We start from the raw sequence: 25766 nt of genomic DNA on the forward strand, positions 1-25766 counted from the left end.
AGGCTATTATAGGTGTACATAGACTGGTATAGAAACCCATAGTCATTGTCTAATGCAATCACTTCCTGGTAAAACCATCATCATTAAAAATAGTACCAAAATATTATGTTAACCTCAGTAACTATAGGTATACCTACAATGACTTTAGAGCTAGCTGTACTATCCAGCGTTACCCGGGTAATCAAAAATTCTTTGCACAGAAAAGTGATTTGTGCTTAACATATATAACAACATTTGCCATTCTAACTTTCAAACTACATATCATGATAAAAATGTTTTGTGTAATGGAAATAAATTAAAAGAGAAAGCAAAAACAACTGTCAAGGTTTTAAAACCTTGACAAACACATTTGAAAATTCATGAGAAAAATGATTTTGTGCAGGTCAAGTAATTTAAAAAAATAAGATGACCACATAAATGTCTAGATGTAAATGTGAGATAATTAGCAAGTAATAGCTCAATTAAGCTGGTTTTTCTACGATTACAATAAAAGATGATTTGGTAATGATACAAATAATTTGAACATACACACATACACATACAGACACACCAACTTTGAGAAATATAAATATATAGATTAACACTTGGTCTTTATTCTAACTAATCTAATATGAGCTAAAACATAAATTGCTGTGATATGGCTGATACCTCCAGCTGTTAATCATGTTCACTACAAGTACATGTCTTACTAGTAGGCACGTGGATTGCTATAAAAAACTGTTTGAATCCATTGTTGTACACATAATAAAATTTTTGTTATGATTTTTTCAAGGAAATATCAGTGCTCAATCTCTTAAAAACTAGAAAAGGTAACACATGGAGTTTATGTATGCAAAGAACCAAAATAAATGCAAAATATACGTAAAGGTTTGAATATTATATAGGTTTTCCATAAGTAGAAAAATGTTTTGAGCATTGTCGCTTTTTGAAAATTTGAAGCCATACCTTACTTGGTGCTTTTAGCTAGTATACATGCATAAGTTATAATATCATGTTCTACATGTTCTATATCATTGAAAGCAAGAAGCTGAATGTTTTTTAAAAGTCAAGGATGTTATATAAAGTATAATTTTTTTAAATAAACATTTCCAACTTTTTTCTTTGTTAGGAGACCTGATATTAGTTAGAGCGTTGTTAAGGATATCAGGATTGTGATAATATTAATAATAACCTGATATTAGTTAGAGCGTTGTTAAGGATATCAGGATTGTGATAATATTAATAATAGCCTGATACTAGTTAGAGCGTTGTTAAGGATATCAGGATTGTGATAATATTAATAATAACCTGATATTAGTTAGAGCGTTGTTAAGGATATCAGGATTGTGATAATATTAATAATAACCTGATATTAGTTAGAGCGTTGTTAAGGATATCAGGATTGTGATAATATTAATAATAACCTGATACTAGTTAGAGCGTTGTTAAGGATATCAGGATTGTGATAATATTAATAATAACCTGATATTAGTTAGAGCGTTGTGAAGGATATCAGGATTGTGATAATATTAATAATAACCTGATATTAGTTAGAGCGTTGTTAAGGATATCAGGATTGTGATAATATTAATAATAACCTGATATTAGTTAGAGCGTTGTTAAGGATATCAGGATTGTGATAATATTAATAATAACCTGATATTAGTTAGAGCGTTGTGAAGGATATCAGGATTGTGATAATATTAATAATAACCTGATATTAGTTAGAGCGTTGTTAAGGATATCAGGATTGTGATAATATTAATAATAACCTGATATTAGTTAGAGCGTTGTTAAGGATATCAGGATTGTGATAATATTAATAATAACCTGATATTAGTTAGAGCGTTGTTAAAGATATCAGGATTGTGATAATATTAATAATAACCTGATATTAGTTAGAGCGTTGTTAAGGATATCAGGATTGTGATAATATTAATAATAACCTGATATTAGTTAGAGCGTTGTTAAGGATATCAGGATTGTGATAATATTAATAATAACCTGATATTAGTTAGAGCGTTGTTAAGGATATCAGGATTGTGATAATATTAATAATAACCTGATATTAGTTAGAGCGTTGTTAAGGATATCAGGATTGTGATAATATTAATAATAACCTGATATTAGTTAGAGCGTTGTTAAGGATATCAGGATTGTGATAATATTAATAATAACCTGATATTAGTTAGAGCGTTGTGAAGGATATCAGGATTGTGATAATATTAATAATAACCTGATATTAGTTAGAGCGTTGTTAAGGATATCAGGATTGTGATAATATTAATAATAACCTGATATTAGTTAGAGCGTTGTTAAGGATATCAGGATTGTGATAATATTAATAATAACATGATATTAGTTAGAGCGTTGTTAAGGATATCAGGATTGTGATAATATTAATAATAACCTGATACTAGTTAGAGCGCTGTTAAGGATATCAGGATTGTGATAATATTAATAATAACCTGATATTAGTTAGAGCGTTGTTAAGTATATCAGGAGTGTGATAATATTAATAATGTTAATAATAATAATTAATAGTAATAGATAAAACAACAGGTTTTAAAATAGAAGAAAACTCCGCTCTGTTGGGATATGCAAGGATGTTACGGAAAGTACCAGATATCTTAGAGAAGAGGGAACTTATACAGAATACCAGTTAACTACCAGAGAGAGAACTGAGAATAATCAACAATAATTATTATAATGTTAATGATAATAACATATTGAGTTAATGATTAGATGGCACTACTTAAAGTTGATGTGAAAGAATACCCCTTAGTACAACAGACAGCCTTTTGAGAATTGGCTAAAATCATAACAACCGATTATACTTTTAAAATCATTGTCAAAATAATCCTCTAGTCTATGTTAGTAGACCATCATTGTAGAACCCCAACACTAAGATATTGTTTTATGAGATGTGAAGTCATGTGAAACTTTTCATGATATCAAAAACCTTTGCAAAGATAGTTAGAAATCAGAAAATGGTAGCTTGTCAATCCGGGGTTTGATTAATCTATACATAGTCCTTGAATAGTCTGTAAACCTATCTGTCAAACTTTTTGTATTCAAAACCTCTAATACAGAGTTACTGCCTTAGAGCTCTGGTTATAACCCGTTCTGAGCACCCTAACCTCAAGAAAAGCATTGGCTCAGCCTATAAAGTGCTGAAATGAGGATTCGTCAAGTTTACCAAGGTTCCGTACTATAACTAAAATGGGTTTGCTATATTGGTAGTAAAATTATGAAATAGAGAAAGTATCTGGAAGGCTTGGAGATCTGACTGATAAATTTGAACATAATCTAGAAAAAGAGTTTGTTGCGAGGTGATTGGTGATTAATAACTAGTTTTTTTATGAAATGCAAAAGATCTTCAACTTTCCCTCACAATTTCCACCAAAAATCTCTAACTTTTAAAAAAACGTCTCATGTCTTGTTTGATAATCATGACATTAACCCTTTGATCAGGTATAAGCCCTCAAAACATCCGAAATTTGTGTAATTTATTTTCGAAAATTCAATAAAATCAATATTTTATGAACATGCATAGCTCAAATCTTAAATTTATTTCTATGAACAAAAATTTTTGTACAGAAACATTAATTTATATATCGACTACTAAAAAAACAACCATGTACAATTGACCCTGTATGAAATGTTTGGAAGCATTTTTTTCAGTAGAGTCAAACGCTATAACATAGCCGTGCGAGATACCATAACAATCGTTTTCTCTGCATATTCCAAGTACAGTCAAACATGGATAACTCGAACTTCACGAGACGGAGCGAAAGTGTTCGAATTATCAGAGCGTTCAAGCTATCAGAGCACTGTCACAAGTCCATGTATTTACTTATTTATTAGTAGATACATGTACATATACAAACTATAATATAAATCAAAAGCAAAAATGGCTTGTTTCAAATTAAATGCTTCTAATGTAAAGTTTAAAACGTTTTCATCAAAAGGTATAGAGATTTTTCAATCACTTGAGATTGGTTTGTTGTTTGAGGTGATGTTATTGCCAGGACGTTTTTTAGATTGACATTGGCAAAACTTGATCGTTGTTGAAATGCTCAAAAGAAAAGACATATTTTTCTTCTGAGCGTTTTACCCACGATCAATTTTGCCGATTTTTCTTGAAGTTTATGCAAAGATTACCTCACTTTACCTCGCTTCCAAAGGGCAATCGCTAAGCGGATGTTTGGTATAAATTAAATTTCACCAAACCTTTAGAAAAGTCTTTGACAAAAACATTTTGCCGGTGATGGTAATAACGACGCTTATGAATTACGAAAAGTCGAGGTTTACCTCTATGGCTTGGAATAATCACTATGTTTCCATGGTGCGCAGTACTGCGAAGCAGCCTCCTTCAAAATCGAGGGGATTGTACGTTTCCATGCTGCGCAGTGGTTTTCTGCAAATTAGCCAAAAAGGAGAAATTGTATAAATTGAGTCGCTGGATGAATACATGGAATCGATCATGCGTATCGAACGTCAGAAAAGGTCTTTTTATGCTTTTGTCATCATTATAATTTTATTTACAATACACATTCACAATGTTTTACAAACCTCAACACAATTTTTACAAATAATATATTTTTAATAAATATTCATATAAGTAATAGTTTATTGAAATGTTACTTTAGGGCTTGCCACCTATTTTTCGAAAAGTGTTGGTATCGATAACAAAGTCCAGGAATGTAATCACTTCATCATCTTCGTAGGAGCAGACCATAATTAAATTTAAGTGAAAGAAGATCGAAAGAATAGAAAAACAAAGATAAGCAGGATAACTTTTGTACTAGTTTATGGCGCTCGAAGAATCTGTTTCCACGGCATGAGAGCTATGCGCAGACACTGCGCAATTGGTGTCTCCTTGCTGCAAATTTGCACTGGCTTCACACTGACCAGTGCGCAGTGATTTCAGTGCGAAGACGCCGTTTCCATGATTTGGAGAGGGCGCGACTCCGAAGCACTGCGCATCATGGAAACATAGTGAAAGTGATTTTCTAAAGCGATAACAACCGTTTCGGTAGCCGTTGGGCAAAAAACAGTTCGAGTTAACAGTGTTGAGTTCGTGTTATCAATAGCAATTTATCATTGCTATCATTTAGAATATTTCAAGATTAAAATGGACAAATCTTGATTGCAGTTAGAGCACTCAGATCAAGCAAAAGTGTGATTATGACATAAGGATTAATAGAATGATTACTAAAGATTTACTAGTAAATACTCATAATAATTTAGTTTGCAGAGAAAGGCATCTATCTGCGTTTTATCTTTAATGTTACAAAATGAAACCAAACAACGCCTCCTAAAAACTGCTTCCTTTGTAGAATGAATTAAAACCTAGTCTTTATCATAGTTGCCTTTATATAAGCACAAACGAGAAAGGCAATGATATGGCTGATATGTTCAGCTATCAATCACATTGACTACTAGTAGGCTGGTGGTACTCCTATAGTAGCCTACTACTATGGGTGGTAAGTTACCAAGGCTGATGAAAGCCATTGGTGCACACATAATAAAGCATTATTTTGTTATCAGCTTCAGACATATCAGTGCTAAATCACATGAAAACTAGACAAGGTAAGGCATTACGTAGTGTATCAGTTATTAAGCCGCCATTGCCTAGCGAAACTTTTTATTTTGCTGGTAAGTTTTTAATGTACTAATGTAATACGAGTGTGATTACCATAAATTCAATTTAACAATTTATTTATAACAATTTATTTTCTGCCGGCGCGATCAATTCTTCCTTAGGAAGCTCGATTGCGATACACCACTAGTACCGAAACCAATTTTAATCTTTTATCTGCCTTTTCGTCAATTTTTTGTTTGCTTATAGCATCTGTGGCATCCTCAACTATAGTGCTCAATCTACAAACAACCATTTGTGGTTCAATTATCAAAAAATCCTACCGGTAGTAATATGAACGGTATTAACCGGTAGCATCAATGCGATTGAAAAGACATGGCCTCCGCTTCCGGTCTTCTAATACGCTAAAACATCCCGATCTTTAACAGAACCTAGATAGGTCTTTAAGATAACCTATTTTCCTATTTGGTGTTACTCAAGGCCTTGATCTTATCCTTTATCAAAGTAACTATTTTACTAACTAGCATATAAATTACGTATTTAATTTACTTATCTGATAATAAAGTAAATAGTTTTATCTAATTCATTTAAAGTGTATAAATAAATATTGTAAGTAAATAAAGACTAAGAGTTTTTATCAAGGGAAATTAATAGACGAACCATAAAACTAACAGATTCTCCCAACCTTTTTAGGTGACTGCATAAGAAAAATATAAATGATTCAAAGGTTTAGCTGCTTTATACATATTTACCAGATACCAGTGCATCTTTGTTAAGGTTTGCTTGTAGTGATACACTGCGTTTCCATGACCCGCATAATTCGCAAATTAGAGCCGATCCGCAAGTTATCCGCGTCATGGAAACGGCATAAATCCGCAAGCTATTCGCATAAATTCGCAAGCTAAGCGAGTTTTGCGATCCGCGAAACTTTATCGAATCCATCGTGCTTGCGAATCATGGAAACAGTACTTGCGATTAATGCGCATTTGATTATCGTTAGCTATTACATTAAAAAACATTTTCACGCTTCAGTCGTTTTTATTTCGATTTCAGCAGTCTCAATGCGCCAACGTTCCGAACGATCGCTGCTAAGCTAAGCGTGACAAGACTGCTTAGCTACATATAGAGTCATTAATTAGGCTAATACTTGACCTATGGGGTCAAGTACTGGTGTTAAATCCGCATCGCCAGGTGTTCATTGAAACGCTCGATTGCTAAGTAATTCAACTTGCGGATTGTTCGAATTATCACTGCGTTTCCATGACCCGCATAATTCGCAAATTAGAGCCAATCCGCAAGTTATCCGCGTCATGGAAACGGCATAAATCCGCAAGCTATCCACATAAATGCGCAAGCTAAGCGAGTTTTGCGATCCGCAAAACTTTATCGAGTCCATCGTGCTTGCGACTCATGGAAACGGTACTTGCTATTAATGCGCATTTGATTATCGTTGGCTATTACATTCAAAACATTTTCACGCTTCAGTCGTTTTTATTTCGATTTCAGCAGTCTCAATGCGCCAACGTTCCGAACGATCGCTGCTAAGCTAAGCGTGACAAGACTGCTTAGCTATTTATAGAGTCATTAATTAGGCTAATACTTGACCTACGGGGTCAAGTACTAGTGTTAAATCCGCATCGCCAGGTGTTCATTGAAACGCTCGATTGCTAAGTAACTCAACTTGCGGATCGTTCGAATTATGGGAATCATGCGGATTAAGCGAGTCATGGAAACATAGTGATTGAAGAGAGTTTGCAGGGTTTGTTAATAAATGTTTTGTCATGAAAATATGCTCCTGCAACCCTAGGCGCTTATCCACATGTTGATTCCTATTCAATAGCTTAATTATGAAATTTATGTATGCAAAGAAGGAAGTGACCTGTACAAAATAAATGTAAAAGTTTTAATATAATTTCAGTTTTCTACAAATAGAAAAATGTTTTGAACATCTTAGCTTCAAGAAAATTTTAAGCCAAATTTGATTTGATGCTTTTTGCGAGTAAGTTATTATATCATGTTTTAGCGAGTAAGTTACTTGTTGACATGTTGTGATTAGGACGAACACAGTGTCGTCACAAATGGTTAGTGCCTGACCCCTAGCCAACTTGTCTAAATGTTTATAGTTTTGATAGATAGCACCGGCCTTTTCACATAGCATCGTTCAGTTACGCTGTCACAGGCCAATTGTTTATCTTTTATCCAATGCCTGGCCAGTCTCTCCTATCAGCGGTCGTGAAGATCGCTGCGTCGTTTAGAAACTATGGTTAGTCCTTTTGCGAACTAAATAAATGCCCTGAATATAATCCTTCCGTTTGATAATTGTGGATGTATTTCTGTCATATTGCTAAGCTAGCTCAATCACGCATACACATTTCGCATATTTTTCAATAATTTTCCGTTTAATATCAATTGTTATCATTTGCTTTTTCTTTGCATTTCATCTTTCATTTTACTGGCAAACTTTCAGTCTACGCACAGTACTTTTAATTCACATAATTCTGCACTGAAAATCGCGCACAAAAAACACGGTAGAAAAATATAACCTGAGCACTTGAAAAATACAGGTTGATGCTGTTCTCATAAAACACCTCCGGCATACTTGGCAACTGACTCACGTGCTCGTATCTCAAACATGGCTCGTATGTTAGTGCTAAATCTTGCTTAAAAGCTGGCTCGTATCTCAAGTTTCTCGTACGTTAGAGCACTTGTAAGTTGAAGTATTACTGTATGGCATATGAAAATCATAAAAAGAGCAGATTTTGATAAATTAAAAATAAATGGTGTGAATTATGTTTGAAACTCCTTTTCCTGTTAAGCGACCTGATATTAAGTAGGTCATTGTTAAATGATATCATGATTATATAAATAATATTATTAATAATGATAGTAATATTATCGATATTGTAATTATTCTTATTCACAGTAACAGATCAGACAGCAGATGTCAACAGAGCAGAATTTTCTATGACGTTAGGATCAGCGAAAACTCTAAAGAAATTAACAGATATTTACGAAAAAAGAACCTTTACAGGAAACCAGTATAGTACCAGACAAAAAACTGAGAAAAAATAACAATAACGATAAGAATGATAATCATAATAATATATCAAGTTAATTATTAGATGGCTCTACTGAAAGTTGGTGTAGATAAATATCCATTAGTATAACAGACAGCCTTTTCAGTCGTGGCTGACATTCATAACTACCAATAATATTTTTAGAATCATCGCCTTATTAATCCTGTAATCAACATCAGTAGACCATCATCATAAAACTTCAACAGTAACATATTGTTTATGAGAACTGAAACTATATAAACCCTTTTATTATATCAAAAACCTTTGTAAAAAAAGTTAAGAGTCAGAAAATGGTGGCTCCTTAATCCGAGGTTTGAGTAATCTATTAGCAGTCCTCAAATCTGCCATAATCCTATCTGCCAAACTTGTGTCTTTTTGTATTGACCACCTCAACTACAGAGTTACTGCCTTGGAGTTCTTGTTATAATTTATTTTGAGCCCCCCAGTCTCAAGAAAAGCATTAGCTCAGTCTATAATGTGTTAAGATGAGAATTCCTAAAACTTGCAAAGTTCCCATAATACCAAGAAAGTGAAATTGCTATCTGGGCAGTAAAACTATAAAATAGAAGACATTTCTGGAGAACTTAGGAATCTGACTGATTAATTTGAGCATACTCTGGGAATTTTTTTTATATGGGATTAGTATTTAAGATCTAGTTTTGTGAAATGCAAAAACCCTTCAGCTTTTTCTCCACGTTTTCAACCATAAAACTATAACATTTTTAAAAAATTCCCATTCCCTGTTTGAGTAAAGCTATAACTTTGACAAAAAGGTCTCACGCCCTATTTGATGTTTATGACATTGAGTACTTTCGGAAAACTGTGGGTGGTTCGGTGAATTTTGTAGCTTTAGTTTTTTGTCATTTTCTAATACGACACAGGTAATGCTGATGCTGCCTATTAGTTTCCAGTTTGCAGCATAAATCAGGCATGAGCATAAGGGACAATTAATGTATAATTAATCATACTTAGAAATAGAATTTAGCAATTTAATTGATATATTTCCTGAAGAGCGGTTGTGGTTATAGTAAAAATAGCTACATAATAAATATAAAAAATAAAATCAGTAGGGTGTTCATGACATACACTAACAAACGAAGAATAATATTTATTTTACGATGAGAATTTAGCTCTCATAGGAAATGCTAAAGTTAGACCATATCAAAATTGGCATAAACCTGTAGAAGCGTCTCATACAGTGTAGTGTTTGCAGAGTATTTGTAGCAATTGTGCAAATATTTAGTTTTTTTCAAAAGTGTTAATTTTAACATGCTGCCGATGAATATGATGGGGCAAGTTTGAAGTTTTGACTTATTTGTACTTTCGGGCAGTCTAAATAAGTCAATGACTCATTCTGCTACAGTGGTTTCACTTATAAAAATACTTTGGCGTTCTTAAGACGTCGGTATTTTTTATGATGTTAGCCAATTTTTTGTTTTAATAAACGGGCTCAGAACATAGAATGAAGTAATAGCAGGCTTGAGCTACTTACTGTTTAGTACATTGTCAACAATAGAAGTTTCCAGAACTTCAGAACATCATTTAACCATTATCTTTTGTCAAGCTTCTCCGCAGTGAGCTGTCCATCTTTTGATGTGGTTCAGCTTGCTTTTCATTATTTCTCTTGGTTGGTAAGAATGTTTCTACAGCCATGCAATTGATCTATAGGTTATTATGTTGGTCAATACAATATGTCTAAAAGTTATTGTAAAACTAAAAATTGGCATAAAGTGCGTCAGTATTGTAGCTATGACATCATTATTAGTTAGAAACAAAAAAGGAATCAGGTCGAAAACACCAAAGAAAGTTTGGGTATCTACCCTCCTTGATAACAGGAATTCTAGACAAGCTTTGGGTAGTATTATTCTGTTGTAGTATTAGATGCAGAATTTACACTTCTGCATCTAATGCCAGAATGAAAGGAACTTTTGCAAGTTATTTTAAGAATAATGAGCGTTGTTTTAAAGCGTTACTTTGAGTGTTTTCTTCTTTTAATATTCAGTATGAAACAGTGATGCCACAGGACATCCTCCACAGCACAGACGTACTGTAAAGAGTGATTTCATTAGCTGATCACAATGAAAGTCAGGCTAAAGTCAAGCACTGATTAGGTCCACTGACTCAGTCTCGGTCTCAGACTCAGACTAAATCGGTCTCAGACTCATTTGTTTTTTTTTCACACGAAGCAACCTTTGGCGAGTAAGCCAAATTGTCCAAGCAATATGCATAAACTTAGTTGGTATGCACGCAGCTTGAGAGTGCAGATCACCTCAACTAATATTCCAAGCAGCATTGTGTAACTGCAGCTTCAGAACTGAGCTCAAGCTGCTCACATCAGCAGCACTTTTTGATATCCATAAACCTGTTTTACTATCAATTTTTGTCAAACAGGCTAATAAAACTTCTCAAAAATCTCTAAAATTGTGGAAAAACCCCAGATTTTCCAAACAGGGAAACTATAGGCTATAAAACTTTTGCTATTTTGCAATGTTTAACTGCGTTTTTAGAGCTTGGTAAGTTTACAGTGTTAAAAGTGTGATATTTTGTAACATTTTCGATGATATGATTTCTATAGATAGAAAAGAGTTGGTCCAATGACACTTTCTTCTCTTTAATAACCAATATTTGGTGCATGACAAGATTTCACCTCTTTCACTAAAGTAATAGGGATTCAGCTAACCATTGATCAACTATTTTAGGTCAACTTAACAGTAATTTGCTGGCTGGTGAGTATTTTTAAACGACTATCAACACACTAGATAGTTAAACATGAAACTAACCGCGCCTAATGCCTTAAAAATAATCTCAGAGTAGTTAATAACCTTGTTCAATAGATTTCTTTCAACCTTAACTACGTGGTGTCTACCTGAACTCCAAATAAGGTTTAAAGCTAACCAATGCAAACATGTGGACTGAAGCTTTTTTATACCTCTCTTCTTCTATTAACACCACTTAAAGTAGTATGCATTGCAAGTTGGAAGTGATTTATTTTTTCACAGGCTGTTGAGATGCTACAGAACTGAGCTCAAATTGCATATTGTGGCAGAGCTCTTTGCTGCTCATAAAACTGCATTACCCTCAACTTGGTTTAATTAAGCCAGGATAGTAAAGTTAAGTAAGGTTAAGTAGATTTCAAAACCAAGAATACCCACAGTTATGGAGCATTTTACTATAAATGCTTTTACTTTTGTCTACTAAATTCAAATTGCCTAAAATAGAAGATTTGATTTATTTTTTTGTGGTTTCTAAAAATAAAAACAAGTTAGTGGTAAGACGTTTTACTCTCTTTATTAAGGTTTGTGGCATAAACAGTTTTCACCTATCTCTCTCTTGAGTAATGAATATACAATTAGATATTGATAAAGCAGTCTAGCTTATCTTCATGTAAGTTTAGTGGCTGGTGGGTGTTTTCCTAAAGTTCTCAGCACACGTAGCTCAAAACTAACTGTTCTTATCAACATGACAAAATTTCAAAGTGATTAACAACCTTGGCCAATTTAAATGAAAATGAGTTGTTTCATGTACAGAATTCATAATAGGCTACCTGAAGTTCTAATAAACTCCCAATACGCACATGTTAATTGGATGTTTCTGGTATTCTGTTTTATAGTAACATTATTTAAGGCAGTTTCTATTGCAAGTAGAAGGCATATATTTTTACGGGCATTCAATTGTCTGATAACAACGCAAGACAATGGCATTTGGTCGTTGTCTATCCAGTAGTTAAACACATGGATAAAGTAATACATTACCGAAAGCTTTTGATTGACACAATTGCGAGCAAACATTTGTGTGTAGCCTAAAATGCAGACTTTATTATAACATCAGTTTCAATGTTTGCAGTCTTTGTTTTTAAAAGATAGTGATCAGTGTGCTGGTATACTGATTGCATGCTAGCACACTAAAAATAGTACTGAACACCGGAATGCTATTATTTTAGCATGTATCTTTTTGCTGAGCGTTCTAACCGCAATCAAGTTTTATCGATTTTAGTCTTGAAACGTCTAAGACGTCAAATCACATTAAACATAAAAAACAATCACAAATGATTGAAAATTATTGATACTGTTTTGATGAAGTCCACCAAAGTTTAGGTCTGTTCACTGAGCCACAATAAGTCATAATTCAGTGGTTAGTACGCTAGCATGCAATCAGCATGTCAGTGGTTTAAAATAAAAAAGGACAATTGGGGATATTAGGAAGGACATTGAGTGGTGAGTGCTCCTATGGCAAATACCATGAGCAGAGGGTCATCTTACATGTTAAGGCTGCACCAGGCTACAAAATTTGCAGTGGCAACCCCTAAATACAAAATATAAAAACAATGTTTGTTATATGTGTGAAAGAGGAATTGAAATACCTAATAATATATGGGGCAATAGTGAAATAAATGCACAACAGCCCTTATAGCTCGTTACAAGAAAATACGAAATCGTACAGTGTCAAAAGCATGACTCAACAATGTTGATAACCAACCCTTTCAACTACTACTTCAGAGCCCTTCACTTTATTCACTGATAAAGAAAGAAAGAACCGGTAAAGTCTTTGTTCAGAATGCAGAGAAGTTTGAGTGGATCACAAGTTGATAAGCAAACCGCAAATAATGATTAGGTTGGGATGAGTGGCTACACAAACATTAAACTGAAATGAAGAATTTAAATGTCACTAGGTACTAAACTAGCAGTGTTTCTCCATTTATACTAGTTGAATGACCTGGCAATGCACTGCTAATAAAAAAATTTTTAACAGACAACTTATTTTTAACCAACATATTTAATTACTATTATAATTTTGAAACAAAGATGGTTGTTTATTTCTGTGTGTCTATCCAATTCATAATTAAAATACTTGAAAGACTAAAGCATAGCTAAAACATTCTTTTTTCCTTCTGACGTTACATACTCATCCACGATGTAAAACAGCTTATGGGCAGTGGTAGGTAATGTAGTAGCTTGCAGCTAAGTTTCTTTATCCAAACGATTGAGTGACTTAAACTAGCACTTTACTGTAATATGAGTAGTTTCCTTCCTTCCGTACAAATCAGCATTCAGCTTGCCACAACTTGAACTAATTGTTACATGTTATGTTCAATAGCATCATGATCTCTCACGCAATCATGATCTCTCACGCAATCATGATCTTCAAACGTAGTAAAGGTTTAGCATACTTAGTTATGCGTCATTATTCTATAGCAGATCAATCAGGCCTTGTGATAGCACGACTGTCTGCGAAACTGAAGTCTCGTAGTCCAGTGTGAAGCGGTTTTTAATTACATACTAATTTTTATCACTATAAATAGACAAAATAACAAAGGATGACAAAAATCTGATATTTATATATACATAAATCAATAATCAATTTTTTTCTAGGTAACAAATAATACTTGTAAATAAGTTATCATTTGCTTACACAGTGCAGAAACTCTCTTCGACGCTAACAAAGTGAGGAGTCCTCTAAAGTTAGCCCTCCTTGGCTTTTTGCTCACCATCATGTATGAAGAATTACAAGCATACGGAGGAAGATTTTAGCCTTGCTTCCCTTTGGTTAGCTGTTGTCAAATGTGTGATCAGTTGGCCTTTTAAAAATAAACGAAAACATAAATTTCAGGAGAGATCATCGAAAGGTTCAATATTTTTTATCTCTTGCCATTGTTTTCATTGTTTGACATAATTTGACAACTAAGGTGTTTTAATGTTAATATTGATAAAAGTTGATTGAGGTTACAATGCTCAAAAGAAATATACCCGCTAAAATTATGTCACCAGTTGCTCTTCTTAACAGCGTATAGGGATAACTAAATGAAGAAATGATGGCACAGCTTAGCATAGCATTTATTTCCAAAACTGGTTTTTGACCTTCTTTTTTTATATTCATTGCTGAAAGCAAAATATCATTACTATGCTGCTTTCAAAAGATGTAAGCTTACAATTGTTTTAGCACAACTTTGAAATCTATTATAAAGTGTTCTAAAACTGAAAGCTTGATTCTTTGAATCCAAGTTGAATAAGCTTCGTGTTTATTGCTTTTTTATCTAGGCATGTACTTGCTAAACACCGTGGTTTTTTGCAGAAAAAAAGAAATAACTTTAAGCACTTTTATTAAAATCCGATTGAACCCTGTAATAATAGCAGCAAGAACTGAAATGTTGAAATGCAGTTTCCCTTTTAAATTTCATGAGAGATTCTGTAAAGCTTGAGCAAGGGAGCAATAACAAACATAATGCTAATCATGCCAGTACAGGCTAGTTTGTGTATTTCAATGAATACTACATCATAATTTTGTAGCAATTTTTCAATTTTTAGTTAAATAGAGGTATCAATGCTTCCCTCAGTACTGTATATTATTACATAGCACACCTTGATAATATTATAATATTATGATAAGGAGGTATTCAGTGAGTTGACAATTTAATACAAAACATTGATGTACTCGCTACATTAGAAACATGATGACAGAGACTTACATTTTAAGGCAGAGTTTATATAGAAGCACTGTCCCACCATACTGCTTAAAGTTCCACAACTGCTTAATGCCCATCGTAAGTTATGAGAGGTAAGAAACACTTGTGTTTGCAGCAAGTATATTGAAAAAGGCGCATTTTGTTTTAAGCCAATGATAGCAGTAGTATGTAGAGAGCAGATCTACACAAAAAAGTGACGGATCCAGCGGGGGGATAGAAAAAGGGGGTTGCGAATTAAATTGGCTAGGGGTGTAGATTGAATTGGGTGGAGTTGAATGAGATGTTGGGGTTTGAGGGCAAATTGTGGTGTAGAGTAGGGGGTTGAATTCGAGGGGGTACGGATCCGCTCCCGGCGTAATCGGCGGATTATCTGTGGATGAGTCATCCGATTAGTGGGGGATGAGTCATCCGATTAAACGTGGATTATCGCGGGATTAGTCGGGGGAATCGTTGCGGATTAGTCGGCCGAATCGTCGCGGATTATCGGTGGATTAGTGGGGGGTGAATATCTGGGACATCGAGGGCTGGTTGGTTTTCCGGAGTGGATCTCGCGGATTATCGAGGAGAGCGAGAGATTACCGGATGAGTGAGGGGGTTAATATCTGGGACACCGAGGGGTTGATTTTCCGGAGATTGTTATATATTTGAAACATTGAATATATATGAGAAAGTGTTTATGTACAAAGTTATTTTTTGAAGAAGGGATGATTTTGTAATGTTGAAGCTCTTGAATGGTTAAGAATTTTAAGGAATTTTATTTTTCGAATTTTTTTGTATTTTTTTGTATGTAAGATTGAAATTTGTTGGAGAAATTAATATGTTGAATGAAAGATCAGTTTTATTACAAAATTATTCACTTTAAAAGATATATTTATACTACATCGTAGTATTCGCGAGTATTGTGAGATGTTACTAGCCCCTTGTATATAATGATACCCGGATAATTCTCTTTCAACGAAAGGGCATATCTCGAAGGCATCGTCTTCATAAATTCTGAAATTATCCATCACTGTTATGGATCCACTACTTTTTTAAAGATAATGTATAAATTGATGAAGTATTATTAGTTAGTGTTGATTGTTACTGAAGCTTCTGAGGAGTCAACTTCCAATAGTATGAATATCGACAATATTTCTGAAAGAACTCCCCAATTGAATATGAAACAAAGACAGTGTAGAAGACTAACCAAGTCTAGATTGAACAGAACTACGTCATTACGAAGATCATCAAGAAAAAGTTCGGTAGTAAAACGGTTATTCGAATCCAAGGAAAATTATATGGAAGGAGATGAGAAAATTACGTCACCTATTGCAACAGTTTTTAAATCCGAGGAAATGCAAGAACCATGGAAATGGATTGATCTAAAAGTTTTGGATATTCCAGCTTCGTTAGAAGTAATACAAGCAAATAAGTCTGAAGAAAATGACAATTGTGAGATTGCGTTGCAATTCTTCGTTGAACGTAAGGGAGAGCATGTGGCATTATGTTCGATCATCGAACCTCAAAAGTATAACATTCCCTCATCATTTCAATGGTTGACACCAGCTCTCATGATATTGGATCGAAGTGAGATTTACATGAACTCTAAGTCTTCATCAGGATTAAAACTTTTCACGATTGACGGAGCGTGCAATCTGAAGGAATTCAGAGAGAAATTAAACAAAGATTATAAACTCTGTATATCAAGACAGTAATTAGTTAAGGAAATGTTATTATGATTAAATTTTATATAGTTTATTTGATGATATATCATAGGAATTTAAACTTACTATCAATGGATATATTATTGAATAAAAGTTTTGTATATAAAAATGCTAAAACATAATATAAAAAAAGACTATTGAATATTGAATATCATTCAACCCCAATTTTCTTCTTCTTTCATTGACGAAAGAGAATGAACTGTCTACAATCAAAACATACATTATTTTTAGTGAGATATAGTAAAAGTAAGACATACAGACAGATTAGATCATTCATTCAAACTAAAAAACAAATATAATGTAATACTTACTGAAGAAGAAGATCCATCCTTTTTCTGAATGGAATCTTCCTGTTGAGATACGGGAGCCTGCAATTGCAATGATTACAGTCAGGATGGTTTACTATAACCTTGTTGAGATAGTAGACTCTACATTCACAATGGACTCCAACTTAAATTGTAAATTTCAATTGCATTACTCATCGAATCATAGAATGATATGCAAGATGTAATGCAGACAGAATAGGATATGCAATCAGCTAGAGTAGGACATACAGACAATAAGAAAAACAAATATGTTACATCACATAGTCAGACTAGGACACACAGACAGAGGAGGATATTCAGTTAAAACAAAGAAATAAATATAATGTGCTACTTACTGAAGATTCAAATTTATAAACCCTTCTCCGAAAAGGTCTATATTTAGTTCGCTGATACCCAGGATCCTACAATTGCAATGATTATAGTCAGAGTAGAATACGCAGACAAATTAAAACACAGTCAGGTCTTACTTTGAATTTCAATTCCAACACCTTTTGTTTTAAAGTGAAGTTATACAAATATTAATTACTGTTTTCACAGACTGTTACTCATTTTAAAATTCCTACATACCAATTGGAGTGAATTTTGTTGAATGTATTTGATCTTTAGTTACATGTTTTATCATTATACAACGATATTAGACGAAATAAATATAATGTAATACTTACTTTTAAAGTCAATGTAACATCGAAGTTACAAAATAATTCTTCTCTTTGTCGCTGCATGACCAATGATTTCTACAATAATTTCCAAATTACTTTGTATAATTTAATTGTTTCATTTAAGCAAACCCTATAATTCGAAATATATTTAATATGTAGTTTATATTCTCAAGTTTCCTTTAATCAAAAATATAATTTAGTAAAATATTATAATGTAATACTTACTTTCTTTTGAAGCTTGATCTTGTTTCGAAAAGCCTTCTGTTTTTCAGGATCTACCTCTCTACCCCAAGGGCAGTAGCCCCATATCTCCACACACGTGTCGATGCAATTTGTCTGAGTTAGGAGTCTATCCACGTTTTTGTCTCGAACACACATTGTAAACTATTATAAATAAAATGAGATGAAAAACTTATTCTTTCTCGTTGCTTATATAGTAAGTAGAAGCAATGTTATGGTTCATTAAATTTGTGTAATTTATGTTCACGAAATTGTAAAATCAGCTAAACAGTTTTCGCGAAATTCACTTTCGCGAAATTCAATTTCGCGAAAGTTGACTATATAATATATATGTGTAATTTCGCGAAATCCAATTTCGCGAAATCCAATTTCGCGAAATTCACTTTCGCGAAATTCAATTTCGCGAAAGTTGACTATATAATATATATGTGTAATTTCGCGAAATCCAATTTCGCGAAATCCAATTTCGCGAAATCCAATTTCGCGAAATTCACTTTCGCGAAATTCAATTTCGCGAAAGTTGACTATATAATATATATAATGTGTAATTTTGCGAAATTCACTTTCGCGAAATTCAATTTCGCGAAAGTTGACTATATAATATATATATAATGTGTAATTTCGCGAAATCCAATTTCGCGAAATTCACTTTCGCGAAATTCAGTTTCGCGAAAGTTGACTATATAATATATATAATGTGTAATTTCGCGAAATCCAATTTCGCGAATTTCACTTTCGCGAAATTCAATTTCGCGAAAGTTGACTATATAATATATATAATGTGTAATTTCGCGAAATTCACTTTCGCGAAATTCAATTTCGCGAAAGATGACTATATAATATATATATAATGTGTAATTTCGCGAAATTCACTTTCGGGAAATTCAATTTCGCGAAAATCTGTTTACTATTTTCGCTTCATTGATTCTGTTGGATACGCCACTATTCTTCAATACTCTGTATAAGAAGCTTGCTCAGTGTAATTTTCCTTTTCATCACTTAGTCCTGCTCCTGATGCCTACTTATATACAGATTGAGATTTTGGGGCAATCGAGCGTTGATACCATAAGGCTTGTATGCTTCAGCTAGAATTCTGTTAGCCGGCTACTCGCGATTAAGTTCGTTGAGTGTCGCTGTGTTCAGGCTGTCGTGTGGACAAGCGCCTTGGCAATCGACCTGAGTGTTTTCCTAGGCTTGCCTATGGAATTCTCCTGTTTGGTTTGGCTTAACCATTCCATAACAGTCTCTTGCCCAGTAAATAGAGGGATGAGCAAAAAAGAAGAAGGCCCAATGGACAGATGGAGGAATTGTACTAAGGTAGGTATAGGTAAGTATTCGTTTTGAAGAGAATATAAAGAAAATGAATATATGTATTGTTTTGAATAAATGTAGTATGTATCATTTATTCTCTCAAAGATTGATGAATGATAACAGGGTTCTCTTTACCAAAAGTATTTTGTCATGATTTTATCGAAAGATTGTGTATTATATATCACTTCACAGTCTTTTCCATATTTTGAAGATATCAGTTAGAATGTGATGCTAGCAAGTCTACTAGTTTAATTTAATTAAAGGATCCATGGGTGCTTTACCGCTTCATGGAATAATTCTCAATATACTGATTACTCATGATGATCTCTCACAGTGCAATCAGGAGTGTTAATAAAGTACTGAGAATAAGTATATGTACAATTATTATAAAGTGTAGTAAGAGATCATCAGGTGTGTTAATAAAGTACAGAGAATAAGTATGTGTACAATTATTATAAAGTGCTATAAGAGTTCATCAAGAGTGTTAATAAAGTACAGATATTAAGTATATGTACAATTATTATAAAGTGCTGTAAGAGATCATCAAGAGTGTTAATAAAGTACAGATATTAAGTATATGTACAATTATTATAAAGTGCTGTAAGAGATCATCAAGAGTGTTAATAAAGTACAGATATTAAGTATATGTACAATTATTATAAAGTGCTGTAAGAGATCACCAGGTGTGTTAACAAAGTACAGATAATAAGTATGTGTACAATTATTATAAAGGGTAGTAAGAGATCATCAAGAGTGTTAATAAAGTACAGAGAATAAGTATGTGTACAATTATTATAAAGTGCTGTAAGAGATCACCAGGTGTGTTAACAAAGTACAGATAATAAGTATGTGTACAATTATTATAAAGTGTAGTAAGAGATCATCAGGTGTGTTAATAAAGTACTGAGAATAAGTATATGTACAATTATTATAAAGTGCTGTAAGAGATCATCAGGTGTGTTAATAAAGTACAGATAATAAGTATATGTACAATTATTATAAAGTACTGATAAAGATTGTACATGAACATTTTCTTATGTATATATTCAATGTTTCATTTATACTATATTATCTTTATTGTGTCCTATCTACTTGAATATTTTCATATATTTCAAGTTAAACATAAACTATTTTATTTTTATTGAAACAAAATGATGATGGAAATAATGAATAATACATATAAATATATCTTTTAAAGTGAATAATTTTGTAATAAAACTGATCTTTCATTCAACATATTAATTTCTCCAACAAATTTCAATCTTACATACAAAAAAATACAAAAAAAAACCGAAAATAACTTCCTTAAAATTCTTAACCATTCAAGAGCTTCAACATTACAAAATCATCAAATCTTCAAAAAATAACTTTGTACATAAACACTTTCTCATATATATTCAATGTTTCAAATATATAACAATCTCCGGAAAATCAACCCCTCGGTGTCCCAGATATTAACCCCCTCACTCATCCGGTAATCTCTCGCTCTCCTCGATAATCCGCGAGATCCACTCCGGAAAACCAACCAGCCCTCGATGTCCCAGATATTCACCCCCCACTAATCCACCGATAATCCGCGACGATTCGGCCGACTAATCCGCAACGATTCCCCCGACTAATCCCGCGATAATCCACGTTTAATCGGATGACTCATCCCCCACTAATCGGATGACTCATCCACAGATAATCCGCCGATTACGCCGGGAGCGGATCCGTACCCCCTCGAATTCAACCCCCTACTCTACACCACAATTTCCCCCCAAACCCCAACATCTCATTCAACTCCACCCAATTCAATCTACACCCCTAGCCAATTTAATTCGCAACCCCCTTTTTCTATCCCCCCGCTGGATCCGTCACTTTTTTGTGTAGATCTGCTCTCTACATACTACTGATAGCAAACGAATGTTTGCGACAAGCCAATTACATTTGCTTCTATTGTTACAATACCAGAGAAAGACTTAGTGCATCGAGCCGGTTGTCTTAGAATTAGGAAAGCGTGAAGTTAGAATTTCCTACATGCAGCTCTTGACGCCATTTTTTTTATTCTAATCAAACTGTATATCAACCTCAATTGGTTAGCCATGTCCTCCACATGACTAAAATATTGGTTCTCTTGATATCATTTAGATTTGCCAAACACAAGCTGCGACAAACCTGTAAAAACCTGAAAAACCTGGAACTTATAAAACCTGTAACATATAAAACCTGTAACTTATAAAACCTGTAACTTATAAAACCTGTAACTTATAAAACATGTAACCTATAAAACCTGTAACTTATAAAACCTGTAACTTATAAACCTGTAACTTATAAAACCTGCAAAAAATGACCCGTCGTGAAACCATTAGTATCTTACTGCTATTATTGCCTTTGAAGGTTCTGCATATAATTCAGCCCATACAGCAGCTTTTACTACCTATGTGGCCTATGTCGTAGTTTTGAATACTACCAATGCGGTAATATTCAATCGCTGATACTACCGTGGCCGTAGTAATGAGAACTGAATACTACTTCATACGTAATATCGAATCATCGCTGAAACCAGTTAGTTGTTAATGAGAGTCATCTTCTCTTTCTCACATTTTTGCCAATTTTGTTTCTATGGTATTTTGCTGTTCATGCTGTTTTGTTTCTATTCTAGCGAGTTGCATTCAATCTTTTTATAGTAATTGAATTGACGCTGGACATGTGAGGTAGTGAATTGTAACAAAGGAATAATTATTTTTAACTTTTGCACATCACATTTGAGCTGGACATCGGAACTACAACATTCAAAGGTAGAGATTCAACCGTGAAGTTGTTCATAAAATAAATTCTACTGAAAGATTTAAATTTCTGTTCTAATTAATTAAAAATATTCATAAATGTAAATGTAACAAATCAATCAAGGGACAGCCTTGGGCAGGCAGGCTTGTGTTGAATGAAGTGATGTATCGTAACGGTTTTTTTTTCATTTTAGTAATTAATCAGTAATTAATTTTTCATACGAACTTGTACTGTATGTTAATAACAGAATTCGTTTTTATTAATTGATAAACAAACAAATTTGATGTAAAGTTTAGTAGTAGTTAGTTAGGGATATTAACATAACTAACTCATTTTACTTGTTCGGTGTCTGATAAAGAAAACAAAATGGTTAAACAAAGAAAGGTTATTTATGAGTAAAGTTAGTAATATACAGTAGAGTATCAGTAAGTATGAATAAATGAATTATAAATATAACTTTCCCAAGCTCAGGCCAGTGATTATATATAGATAATCCTCAAATGAAATATCAAATGAATACTGTAAATTAAAAATATAAAAAATAGTTAGAAAAATAATCCAATAATTGTAGATAATCAATATTCTAAAATAATAATGATAACTATTTCACTACATGTTACTCTATGCATTCACTTACGCAATCCCCTACTCTTAATGTGTTAGTTTCTAAAGGAGTGCTTACATGTTCTGCACTATATCTAGTTGATATCCTTCAACCAGAAAATGTATTTATTTGAAGCTCATACATGTATATTTGTGTAGTCTAAGCCTCAGACGTAAAACGTGTGGAGTTGATGGTGCCCACTATCCAACTCCAAAATGAGCCAAAGGGTCATCATACAGCTGGCCTGTGTTGGGTAGTCAATGGGGGTAAAGGCACGATTTGTGTATTTATTGTGTGTATTTTGATTGTTTTAGCATAGCTAACTATGACCGGTATCTTGATGCCTGTCTTAAAGAGCAGGCGACTAAACGTCCGGCTGCAGACTATCAGGGCTATTTGAAAACATGCATTGCTGAGCAAGAGTCATAGCGTAGCAAAGATAATACAGGATATTTCGATTATCTGGCGACAGTACAGCAAGAACTAGGCAAGGCAACTGAAAATGGTAAGTGCTGTTTTAGTTCATAAAGGTGTAAATCAGCCGGATAGAGTTCTAAGATGCTTTAGGAAAAGTGCAAGATTTTCAATGGCGATATTCGGCTTTTCACTTACCACAATGTTTTCTCTTTTTACCCACTTGTTTCATGTTTCAGCACATATGGATGGTGTCAATATAGAGAGTGCCACAAGCCAAAAGAACACGTGTATCGATATTGAGGCCACCCAGAAAGCTCCTAGCTCTTCGCACTCCTTGAAAAACAAGCAAGATCCTTGTGGTAAACTCAATAATTAAGTCATACTCAGTTATCATTGTTTTTATTCAAGCAATTCAGACATCGGAAAAGTTGGGGGATTGGAAACCTTTTTACTGCAACTCAGTAACAATAAAAAATGCAGCATGGTTGCATTCACAATTTATAATGGCTCATTGCTATGCTCTGATATTCATAACCAAATGTGACTGTTGACTCAGGGTATTGAATGAGTTGCTCCGCTTTCCTTATCAATGGTGCAGTATATGAGGCAATTCTATGTAACTAATCATGCACTGGTGCAATCATACCACTCTGTGACCATATTTTAGAATACCTTCACAGACCAGCAGGCAGACAAGTATCCACGGAAGTATGTGTAGACTACTCACAATATGTCAGCTTAGTGTCTGGTTAGTATTAGTAGCATGGTTAAAGGCATGCATGTTGTTAACTCTATTAGATGTAAATAGTGTGATTGGTAGGCATAGGTATATCCTGACATTCACTTTATAACACCGCAACCCCACAAGAAAAATATAACTGCACACAACAGTAACTATTGTGCCATGCACATACTGAGTAGGGTACTTACAACTTTCATGTTCATTACAATTAAACGACTTCCATGGATCATGGCTTGAACAGCAATGTCTTCACTCAACCCATTGGAAGTCATCAGTATGGCATAAATAGTCACCAATGCCCAAAGCAAAGGCCTTTTGTTAATTTCAATACGATCATTAAGTTTACTGAATGACTTAAGGTGGATAGGCTTATTTTCCTAGCCACCCTCTCTGGCTAAGAATCCAAAACCTACTTGTAAAATTCATTATATGGCAACTTCCTCAAAGGCCTAGATGTGCATTATTATAATATAGGTGGTGATTAACTAGCTGAGCTCTATATAAACAGAGTTATTAAACTGCAAGACCAGTTAACAACAAGGTATGAGATATGTTTGCTTACCAGGATAGTAAAGAACTGTAGTTGACTGATGGCAATAATATACCCTCACTCACATTGAAGCTACACAGCAATCAGCAAGTGAATCTCTTTATGATTGAAATCCTGTTTCTAATATCAAGCAGCCAATGTTGTATTTTCCTGAATTCATCAGCAGCATGATTATTGCCTGAGCCTTGCCTGGCTACTATAGCACCTTAGCTACCACCGTAGCCAAATGAGTTTGCGTGATAATATGATGTGTGCCTCAATGGTATTTTGACTCCTTTGAGTTCAATGTGAAATTGTTTTCCTTTTCAGAGAATATAGAATCTGAGCCAAGAATAACAAGAAGGACATTTATAGAAACTAGTGAGGAGGAATGGGGCTTGGTCAGAGATAGATTGTTCAGTTTGTTTCAAGAAGGAATGGCTATAATAACTGCAGTACATGATTTAGGTAGCATTTTTGTTATTTGTCAGAACTTGCCAGAACATTGATTTGGATGCTTAAAATTGTCTCTCCTAGGACTTCTTAACACAACATTTGGCGGCTTAAGATCAAGAGCTCAAGCCATTATGATAGTTCGCCAACAACTGACAGTTGTATTTATTGTGCTTTAATTTACTTAATAATTGCTTTTCCTAGGTCAAAGATCGGCGCATTATTCAAGCACCGAGTGCCGGGATTGTCTAGGGACAGAGAGTGAATCATATGAACAAGAAATATACATAATTAATCAGGGTTAGTTGAGTGTATACTGGTGATGCAGGACAATGGCTTGTTGCAGTTGGCTGCGGCGTGACAAAACCCAAACTGCATAATCGAATGTGTTAACAAACATCTTTGTAAAGTGTGTGGTTTGAAGTATGGACCATCAGGGCTTTATTATCTTGCTGGCCGACAGGCATAAACAATAATGATAGTGAGGGTTAGACTCCCCTCTATGCCACAGCCTCTTGTGGATACATAGTATAAAGCCAGGTGTCTCATGATTGTGGTTAACGACCTAGTCAATCCACATACCAGAGTTTTTGATGCTCCTAGAGTCACAAGGCTTAAAGTATGATGTTTGTTTAGTCGTGTCATGTTTTACCACACAGTTTTTGTTCCTTTCATTGCTTTTTTTCATCAATTGAATGACGGTTCCTGTGTATAATTGTGACCATTCAAATAATATCAAAGTCTTCCTTCTAAAAATAGGCAATACATTCTGATTTTAGGTTTCAGGCATCTATCCTGTTATGTTTGTCTGACATGCGGAATCAGGGAAGACCCAATACAGTTAATGCGCCTCGGATTGTTTCCTTTATCTCCTGATAAATTTGTTTTCTTC

General features: G+C 33.9%; 2 protein-coding genes and 1 long non-coding RNA gene across 3 annotated transcripts in view; 2 read left to right on the forward strand and 1 right to left on the reverse strand.

The window, feature by feature from the left end:
* Window positions 1-25766, forward strand: part of LOC137396509 (alpha-(1,6)-fucosyltransferase-like) — a 116126-nt gene that overhangs the window by 66846 nt on the left and 23514 nt on the right. The gene's annotated exons all lie outside the window — the stretch shown is intronic.
* LOC137396132 (uncharacterized) lies at window positions 10163-15208 on the reverse strand. The gene is made up of 3 exons (XR_010978479.1): window positions 15125-15208; window positions 14071-14236; window positions 10163-10304 (listed from the first exon to the last, which is right to left on the reverse strand). It is a non-coding gene; the product is annotated as an uncharacterized lncRNA (long non-coding RNA).
* On the forward strand, window positions 23123-25451 carry LOC137396974 (uncharacterized). The gene is made up of 5 exons (XM_068083255.1): window positions 23123-23238; window positions 23387-23509; window positions 23818-23898; window positions 24752-24889; window positions 25079-25451. The coding sequence occupies exons 2-5, from the start codon at window positions 23392-23394 to the stop codon at window positions 25177-25179; spliced, it is 438 nt and encodes a 145-aa protein (XP_067939356.1). The 5' UTR covers window positions 23123-23238; window positions 23387-23391; the 3' UTR covers window positions 25180-25451.

The sequence above is a fragment of the Watersipora subatra genome, chromosome 5, assembly GCF_963576615.1.
Source record: "Watersipora subatra chromosome 5, tzWatSuba1.1, whole genome shotgun sequence".
NCBI lineage: Eukaryota > Metazoa > Bryozoa > Gymnolaemata > Cheilostomatida > Watersiporidae > Watersipora > Watersipora subatra.